The sequence below is a fragment of the Danio rerio genome, chromosome 22 (assembly GCF_052040795.2).
Source record: "Danio rerio strain M-AB ecotype USA chromosome 22, GRCz13ab, whole genome shotgun sequence".
NCBI lineage: Eukaryota > Metazoa > Chordata > Actinopteri > Cypriniformes > Danionidae > Danio > Danio rerio.
The window spans coordinates 5,776,901-5,787,500 of NC_141042.1; the positions used below are offsets into that span (position 1 = coordinate 5,776,901).

The 10,600-nt window shown below is 28.7% G+C and overlaps 1 protein-coding gene across 50 annotated transcripts in view; it reads left to right on the top strand.

Annotated features, from left to right (window-relative positions):
- Positions 1-10,600, top strand: part of myo9bl (myosin IXb-like) — a 99,188-nt gene that overhangs the window by 52,266 nt on the left and 36,322 nt on the right. For all 50 annotated transcript variants that reach the window (XR_015521007.1, XR_015521008.1, XR_015521002.1 and 47 more), the window contains 10 exon segments: positions 2,693-2,755; positions 4,643-4,742; positions 7,748-7,848; positions 7,943-8,072; positions 8,187-8,276; positions 8,351-8,467; positions 8,553-8,687; positions 8,766-8,887; positions 9,944-10,085; positions 10,448-10,600. The exon segment at positions 10,448-10,600 is cut by the window's right edge and continues 43 nt beyond it. Coding sequence is in view for 17 of the 50 variants with exons in the window: in NM_001423631.1 (NP_001410560.1) it covers positions 2,693-2,755; positions 4,643-4,742; positions 7,748-7,848; positions 7,943-8,072; positions 8,187-8,276; positions 8,351-8,467; positions 8,553-8,687; positions 8,766-8,887; positions 9,944-10,085; positions 10,448-10,600 (1,153 nt within the window). In the remaining 33 variants the exon portion in view is untranslated.

Below are 10,600 nucleotides of genomic sequence, written 5' to 3' on the forward strand. Positions count from 1 at the left end.
TAATTAAGAAAAAAACAATTAAAAAGGGGGCTAATAATTCTGACATTAACTGTGTCTTTCAACGAATAAGATTTATGTGTTCTGATTGCCTATAAATTTTCCATCCGTTTGGCTTTTAACATTGTGATTGATATTTGTTAGGTAAACAATAATGAAACAAGTAAAAACAAGATGTAATCAATTTAATAAATTCTCTTGTTGTAAATGTTTCTTATTAATTATTGAACGAATGAATATGACCAATTATACATTGAAAGCAAAAGTTTACAAACAATAAATCATGAACTTCGACTTGATTACATTTTGCGTGTGTGTCTATATAAATAAATAAATAAATAAATTGATTAAATTTGTAATAATCAACATTTCATGCATCAATTCCTGTCTGTATAACGTTTATTTGATTTGCTCATTGTATATTTTAATTAAGCAATATGCAGCTTGTTTTTATTTTATCCTGTAGCTAAATTATTAGTTAATGTAATTTCTGGTGAAATAAAAAATCCATTGTTTAAATTCCGAATATAGACTGTAAAAAAATTCTGGTTGCCTTAATTTTTTAAGCTGAATCAAATTGACCTCATGAGTCCATTAAAACTTATATTATGTCAAACTGACTTAAATCAGCTTGCGTAACTTTTAAAATTAAGTTAGAACATGATAAGCTCAGTTTAATAAGTTACTAAAACATTTGTACTAATGAACTAAAAACATTTGTTGTCATGACTAATTGATCATATACATTTTTACAGTGTAGTGAAGTTGCTGAAAATTGAATTAATTGCAATATAATGTATTGTGTATATAGTGTGGGTATCTGCTTTTACCGCTCTGTTGATTTTTAGTCACAGGATCTTTAAAGGAAATGGTGAAAGGCTCTATCTGATTAATCAGTCGGCCACAGTAGTAGATTAATTGATAGTTAAAATAATCAACAGCTGCAGCGCTAGGTTAGGTTATTTGTGTACAGTACATGTAATAAAGGAATATTTATGTCTTTTAGCAAGTATATTATGTAGGAGACCATCTTTACTGTTACATTCCATTCCAAAGGTAGGGTGCTAAGTATTATTTATTGAATTTATAAGTTTTCAGCACCAATACTCCCAAAATCAATCAGTATTTATTTATTAATTTATTATTTAATTTATTTCATTATTCATGTATGTATTCATTTATTTAAATGTTTATTGATGCATTCATTTAATTAATTATTTATTTATGCATTTATTTGTTTAAATATTTATGCATTCATTTATTCAATTGTTTTATGCATTTATTTAATTGTTTATTATGCAGTTATTTATTTAATTCTTTATTTGTGCATTTATTTATTTTATTGTGTATGCATTCATTTTTTATTTTTTTATTTATGCTTTCAATTTTATTATTTATTTAGGCATTTATTATTTCAATAACTTATTAATGCATTTATTAATTTAATTATACATTTATTTATACATTTATTTGTTTACATTTTTATGCTTTCAATTTTATTATTTATTTATGCCTCCATTTATTTTATTATTTATTTATGTATTTATTATTTAATTTAATTATTTATGCATTTATTTCATTATCCATTTATGCATTTATAAATTATGAATTAATTATGCAATAATTGTACATTTATTAATGCATATATATATATATATATATATATATATATATATATATATATATATATATATATATATATATATTTATTTATTTATTTAAGTATACATTTGTTTATGCAATGTTTTAAACATTCATTAATTGATTTTTTTTATGCAGTGGTTTAATTATTGGGTTTTTGTTTTCATTTATTTTTTTGTTTCTTTCTGCATTTATTTAATTTTTTATGCATTTATTCATTTCATAATTTATTTATGAATTCATTTATTTAATTTATTTATGCTTTCAATTTTATTATTTGTTTATGCTTTCATTTATTTTATTATTTATTTTTTTTATTTTTTCAATTATTTATGCATTCATTTATTTAAATATACATTTATTTATGCATTTATTTAATTATGCATTTATTTATGCATTTACATATTTAATGTATAACAGTTGTTTATGCAATTATTTATCATTGCATCCATTCATAATTTTTTTATGCAGTTAATTATTTTTTTTGTTTTTGTTTTCATTTATTTAATTCTTTATTAATGCATTCATTTATTTAATTATTTAGTTATTCATTTATTTCAATATTTATTTATGCATTCATTTATTTAATTTATTTATGCTTTCAATTCTATTAAATATTTATGTTTTCATTTATTTTATTATTTTTTATGCATTCATTTATTTCATTATTTATTTATGCACTTATTTATTTGTTTAATAATTTATTATTCCATTTGGTTATTTATGCGTTTATGTATTAATTAATTTATGAACTTATTTATGCATAATTATTATTATTATTATTTTTTTTTGTTTGTTTGTTTGTTTTTTTGTGCAAAAATTCTGCACAGAAATTGCAAAAAAAAAAAAAAGTCTACAGATCCTAACTTCCTCTTGTAATAACTCGCGGAAATAATTCACCATATTTGGCCTGCAGTGTTTTTTTCAGCACTGGTTGGTTCGCTTCAGATTTTAACACAAAGTGCCTGTAATGGAAATGATGTGTAAAGTGTGTGTTGTGGGTTTAATTTGCAATTAAAGCTGTATGTTTGACATGCCTCTGTTTGTTTTGCAGGGCTGTGGTGGAGAAATACCTGCTGGAGAAATCCAGACTTGTGTCCAGAGAGAAGAATGAGAGGTAAAATCAGCAGACGCTCAGAGTTTACCGCAGTATATCAGCACTGCACTTCTGCAGCTCAAACCTCAGATTATCAGCTCATATCAGCTCGCAGAACTGGATAAACAGACCCGTGTGAAGCAGCACAGCCCAGAGGAGGCTAAAAATAGCACAGATACTGACTTGGTGACATTTTTTTCAACAGCGTGACAGAGCTTCTGAATGATGTCAAGCAGTTTATTAAGTAGCAAAACTGACATTCGGCTTCTAAGTTAATTGTTAGATTTATTTAGATTTTGATTCATTTATATGAATGAGTTTGTTCTAAAATAAAAAAAGAAGATATCACCTCCTTTAAAATGTAACATGTAATTTTATATAAATAAAAAACAAACTTTATATGCTAAATGATTCATCATTAAAATACTTAGTTATTATTGCTTAATATATTTAATAATATTATTTATTAATAATTTATTAATTATTGATTTATTTATATTTCTTTTCTTTTCTCTTTTTTTTTTACATGAACCCATCAAATTAACTGGCTCAATAATAATTTATGGGTTTATTTTAATTAAATTGTTTATTGCAAAGCAGTTGCTGTAAAGTTTTAAGCTATTAAAAATAGTAGTAAATATAAATAAAAATATAAAAATAAATTTTAAACATTACAAAAATGTGCAATATTAAAATATAAATGAATACATGATCAATTATTTGTATTGATTCGTGTAAATTAATTGCTCCAGAAACGGGATATTATCAAATTTAAATAAATACCATTTTACAACTAGAAAACAATAATTAAGTCGGAGTAAATACATAGTGCCACAAGTTTTAATTAAAAAAATCAGTTTGAATATAAAAACTAATTTAAATACTTTATTATTTATTATTGCTTGATTAAATTGATTAAACTTAATATATTTAAATATTTAATATTAATATTAATATTTTATATTTATTTTTATATTTATTTATATATATATATATATATATATATATATATATATATATATATATATATATATATATATATATATATATATATATATATATATATATATATATACACATTTATTTCTATATTTTGTATTTATTTTTTTATTAATTAATTTATATTTATTTTACATTTTTTACATGATCCCATCAAATTAACTGGCTTAATAATAATTTATTGGGTTATTTTAATTAAATTGTTTATTGCTGCTCTTGCTGTAACGTTTTAAGCTATTAAAAATAATTAAATCAAAATAAATATAAGAAATACAATAATCTCAAATAAATATTAAACATTATAAAAATGTACATTATTAAAATATAGATGAAGATATGATTAATTATTTGAATTGATTTGTGTAAATTAATTGCTCCAGAAACAGGATATTACCTTCTTTAAATTTAAAATTTATATATTAATTGCTCCAGAAACAGGATATGACTTTCTTTAAATTTAAAATTTATATATTAATTGCTCCAGAAACAGGATATTACCTTCTTTAAATTTAAATTAATATATTTTTACAACAAGAAAACAATAACGAAGTCAAAAAAAGTACATAGTGCCACAATTTACAGGAACATTAATTCATTCAAATGGTTTATAGAAATACAAATTTAGATGTCTTTTAAGTGTATTAGCTTCATTTTAGCTAATAGATGTGAACAACAAAACATAAATGAATCCTACCATGATTTATGTGTGCACTGATTCATTCAATGAAAAATCATTGTGTAAATGAATTGGTCGAAAAAAGCTTCAGCATTCTTTAGCATCTGGAAGTGTTGAGGACTCTTTTCCCAAAGCAGCTTCACTATTGTTTACTTCAGATTATCAGTAACTTATTAAACCAGCGAGCTAGTCTCTCAAGCTCAATAAATCACTGTGTTTTCCTCTTCCCACAGGAACTATCACGTGTTTTATTATCTGCTTGTCGGTGCGTCGGAGGAAGAGCGGCGGGAGTTCAAGCTCTTGCAGCCAGAAGAATATTTCTACCTCAAACAGGTAAACGCTCTTATGATTGATTATGAAATATCCCACAGAGTCATCCATGATTAATGTACACATCTAAGACACTTAAACCCTCTTTAGCAGTGATTGGGAAGATTAAAATAGCTAGCATGCTTGTAAATAGCTTAAATATTTACAAATAATTACTTCTTGACATGACACGAATAAAGCTCGTATGCTTAAGATGGGTTCTGATTTCCTATAATTAGTTGTTTTTATTGTTTGCTTGTGTTAAGGATTTTAAATAGATATTAGCTACGATATTAAAATCATGATTATGCTAAAGATTTAAAATTGTCAAAATTGTATATGTTTTTGGTATTTTTGTGCAGCGAATCTTAACCATAGAAGATTAAGACGATATTTGTAAATCAGGTTTTAATTTCAAAATATTTTCTGTTTTTGGTTTTTACTCACTGTATAACATTACGATGGAAGATTTTAGCGATACTAAAGTACTGTTAGTTCCAAAATGTAACTTGCCGCAATGGAAATGCAAGTAATACTAAAATAGCTAGTAGCTTAAATGCTAAAAATAGCTATTACCATTTCAAAAATACAATCAATTTTTTGTGGTCTTCGATTGAAGATGCTTATGACACTAAAATAGCTGAATTAGCTTTGTGATTGCAACGATTTTTATGTTTGTAGTCTACCATCATTGTCAAACTTTCCAATATAAGGTACAAAATTAGCTAAAATACCAAAAAATGGCTACAATTTTTCTTTATGGCCTTGCTCATTGCAATATTTTACAATAGAAAATGCAGACAACACTATAATCACTTTAATGCCAAAAATAGATTACAAATTGCAACAATTTTATATTTGTGTTTTTCACTCTTTGCCAAACTTTACAATAGAAAACAACCTAAATACAAAAAATAGCTTTAAAACTGCAACAGTTTTCTGTTTGTGGTGTCCGTTCATAGCCAAACTTTACGATAGAAAATGCAGATGATACTAAAATAGCTTAAATGCCAAAACCGTTTTGAAATTGCAACCACTTTCTGTTTATAGCCACTTTTTGTTTTTTCGCTTATAGCCAAACTTTGCAATGGAAGATTATGGTAGTAAAATAGCTTTAATTCCAAAATTTGCATTGTAATATCAACAAATTTTTGTTTGTAGTCTTTGCTCATTGCCAAACTTTATGGTACAAGATTCTAAATTAGCTAAAATACCCCAAAAAAGGCTTCGAAATTGCAAACAATTTCTATTTGTGGTCGTTGCTCATTGCCAATTTTAGAAAATACAGATTATACTAAAATAACTTAAATACCAAAAAAGGCTTTGAAACTGCAACAATTTTCTGTTTGCAATCTATGCCCATTGCCAACCTTTAAGATAGGAGATGCAGACGAAACTAAAATAGCTCAAATACCAAAAATAGCTTCAAAATTGCAGTATCGGTTTGTGGGCTTCGTTTAAAGCTAAACCTTATGATAGAAGATCCAAGACAATATTAAAACAGCTTCAATATAAAAAAAAAGCTTTAACATTGCAACCAATTTCTGATTTTGGTCTTCGCTTATAACCAAACTGTAGGATAGAAGATGCAGACAATACAAAAATAGCTGAAATACAAAAAAAGATGCAAGATTTTAATGATTTTCCATTTGTGGTCCTCACTCATAGCCCAACTTTACAACTAAAAACAGCTTAAATATAATAAATAGTTTTGAATTTACAACCGATATCTGATTTTGTTCTTCACTCAAAATCAAACTTTACAATAGAAGATCTAGGTCAAACTAAAATAGCTTAAATTTCAAAAATAGCTTTGCAATTTCCATTCATAGCTAAACTTTACAAATAGATAATGCAGAAAATACTAAAAATGCTTCAATGTCAAAAATAGCTTAAAAATCGCAACGATTTTCTATTTGTGATGTTCGTTCATTGGCAAACTTTATGAAAGAAGATCCATATATAATATAGCTTAAATACCAAAAAATAGCTTTGAAATTACAATTTTGGATTTGTAATCTTTGCTCGTTCCCAAAATTTCCGACAGGAGATGCTAATGATACAAAAATAGCTTAAATAACAAAAATAGCTTCGAAGTTGCAACCGATATAAGATTCTGGTCTTCGCTCATAGCCAAAGTGTTATGATAGGTGATTTAGATGATGCTAAGATAGCTTAAATACCAAAATAGCTTCAAAATTGCAACTGATATCGGATTGTGGTATTCGCTTATGGGCAAAATTTTTGTCAGGAAATGCTAATGATGCTAAAATAGCTTAAATACCAAAATAGCTTAAAAATTGCAACTGATAGCGGATTGTGGTCCTTGCTCGCTAACAAAATTGCTCGACCTGGCCAAAATTTTTGTCAGGAGATGCTAATGATAGTAAAATAGCTTAAATACTAAAAATAGCTTCGAAATTGCTACCGATATCAGATTTAGGTCTTTGCTCATAGCCAGATTTTTTACGATAGATGTTGTAGATTATGCCAAAATAGCTTAAGTATCAAAATAGCTTTTTATTTTTTTCTATTTTACAATAGAAGATGTAGAATATACTAAAAATGCCAAAAATAGCTTAGAAATTTCAACGATTTTTTTCAGTTGTGGTCTTTGCACATTGGCAAACTTTTATGATAAACGATGTAGACGATGCTAAAAAAGCTTAAATTCCAAAAATAGCTTTGAAACAGCAAAAATAGATTCAAAATAGCTTCACATCTATTTTCTGTTTGTAATCTTCACTCATAGCAAAATTTTATGATCGACAATTTTTTGCTCACTGCCAAACTTTGCGATAGAAAAAGTTATTTTTTTTACAGTAAAACTCTATAGTATATGATGCTAAACAAGCTTATGTTTTAAAAATGTCCTCAGAGTTCTAATACTTTTCAATTTTTGCTTTTTTGAGCCAAAGTGTATGATAGATAGTGTGTGATTGTTAATTGATGACTTTACTAAAATAGGTTATATACTAAAAATGGTTTTGAAATCCCAATGATTGTCTGGTTTTGCTCTTCGCTTGCAGCAAAACTTTACAATAGAAGATGCAGATGATCTGCGGCATGACTTCGAGCGACTCCAGCAGGCGATGGAGATGGTCGGCTTCCTACCGGCCACCAAAAGACAGTGAGTTCCTGTTAAACCATTAAGAGATATCTATGCGAACTTGTGTTGACGTTCAGAAGAAGATAACGATTCAATCGGTGTTGTGTTTCTGTAGGATTTTCTCTGTCCTGTCTGCCATCTTGTATCTGGGTAACGTGACATACAGTCAGAAGTCGTCCGGTAGAGAAGAAGGTCTGGACGTTGGACCTCCGGAGGTGCTTTCTACACTTTCAGAACTGCTTAAGGTACATGTGTTACTACCATCAGAAATGTGATTTTTATGTGTTTATAAATGATACAGGTTTTATGGTTCATGCGAATTGTGTGTATTTTATTAATTTTACAAACATTCTCCTCAGGTTAAAGAGGAGCTGTTAGTGGAGGCTTTGACCAAGAGGAAAACGGTAACTGCAAACGACAAGCTGATTCTACCTTACAGCCACAGCGAGGTACAGTACAGCCATCTACTTTCATTTTGTTCAACTAAACATTTGTGAAGCTCAAATAAACCTCTTTTCTTCAGGCGATCACTGCGCGAGACTCCATGGCCAAGTCGTTGTACAGCGCCCTGTTTGACTGGATCGTCCTGCGGATCAATCATGCACTGCTGAATAAAAAAGACATGGAGGAGTCTGTTTCGGTATGGTGGGATCGGTGTTGAATTTTTCATAAACTTTGACTGAACTCCAAGCTCAGATTATCACATTGTTTCTAAATTATTTTAGTGTTTGTCTATCGGTGTGCTTGACATCTTCGGCTTCGAAGACTTTGAGACCAACAGCTTTGAACAGTTTTGCATCAACTACGCCAATGAGCAGCTTCAGTATTACTTCAACCAGCACATTTTTAAACTTGAACAGGTTAGTGGCTTTTCAGGTCTTGATAAACTATTTTTTTCATGGTAGTTTGATGGAGAAATGTGTTTGGTCTGGTTGTAGGAGGAGTATCAGTCTGAAGGAATCACCTGGCACAACATCGACTACACTGATAATGTTGGATGTATTCACCTTATAAGCAAAAAACCCACTGGACTCCTCTATTTGCTCGATGAGGAGAGCAAGTAAGAGTGTTCAACTCTCACTTATTTATTGCTTGTCTGAATTTCATTAAGTCGTTGCGAGAAAGCTCCTATTTTAAGCTGCTTCTGCTTTTTATTCTTTGCCTGAGGCTAAATTTTGAAACGCATCTCCTCTTACAGCTTTCGAGCTGTGAGCACCAAATTTGGTGCACACTTTTAGACTTGCCTGACTGTACAGGCTATGTCTTTTCTAAGTAATCAGAGTTACGGTTTTGGTAAATCGTAATAAAACGTTAAAAAAAAGTCATAGACTTTAATTGAGGGGGTGAAAACTTTCAACCATTAAAGTAATTCTCCTACACCTATACATTTCAAGGCTATCCATTCAAAGATATTTATTTGGGGATTTATTTATCACTGCTAAAGCTTAGCAAGTAGCCAATGACATGCCAACAATGTTAAATCGTGCTAGCCTCATGGTAAAACATTATATCAACAGAATTCATGAAAAAGCTAAATAATTCATGTTTAAAAGCCTAATAGAAATATGGTAATTAATTAAAAAAACAGGCTAATTCTTGTCAGCAATGTGCTATAACATGCGCACAATATGTTAATTTATGTTAGCAACATTAAAAATGCTTTTCTTATTTTCTTAAAAAGGGTAATTTGTCTGTTTATTCTATCAGTGTGTATTAAACGCTATAGCAACATAATTCATGCAAACGACAAAAAAACAAAACATTCTTGTCATCTCAGTTCACATGTGAACTTAAGCTAGTGTTAAAACCTGCTAATTTTTGCTGGCAATGTGCTAACCATGTAAGAAACTTAATAGCAACACATTCATGACAGCAATGCATTAACCACATTAGAAAAAATAGCAAAATGCTCATTTATGCTTCAGTTTAGAAACTGTGTTAGAAAACTGTTAAAGCACACATTAATTCAATACAAGCAGTGTGTAAAAAAACATGTTAGTTCACATTAGATTCTGCTAGATTATATTAAGGCTAGATTTTTTTCAAGTCAACATAAAAATGTGTCCCAACAACGTGTCCCAATTTTTATTTTCTCATTTTGACATTGCGTTTCCAGCTTTCCTCATGCCACTGATAAAACCTTGCTGGCCAAGTTCAAGCAGCAGCACCAACAGAACCATTACTTTGTGCCAACTCCAGTGATGGAACCAGCATTCGTCATCCTCCATTTTGCTGGGAAGGTTAAATACCAGATTAAGGTAAAGGAAGCAGAAGATAAGAAATCACAATATATCCTATTATAACATATATATTTTTATTTTTAAGTCAAAATTAATTTCAAATTACGTTTACAAAACAGTTTGTGTGGTACACCTAGTAAAGTTTTACATTTTTTAAGTTCATATAGAATAATTAAATTACAGTCGTTATTATTAGTATTATTAATAATGTCGGTTTGTGCTATTTGTTATGCCTATATAAGTATAATTAAATTGGAGAGAAAAAACATTCTATAAAAAGATAATAAATCAATTATTCACAATTTAGGTTGTAATATTGTCAGCATTACTATTAATACCCTGTTATTGTTCTATTTGTCTGTGTTGATTATCTGTGGCAGGATTTCCGTGAGAAGAACACTGATCACATGCGGCCGGATATCGTGGCTCTCTTGCGGAGCAGTGACCGGTTTTATGTCCGCCAGCTGATCGGGATGGACCCGGTGGCCATGTTTCGATGGGGGATCCTCCGTGCCACTGTTCGTGCTCTGGCT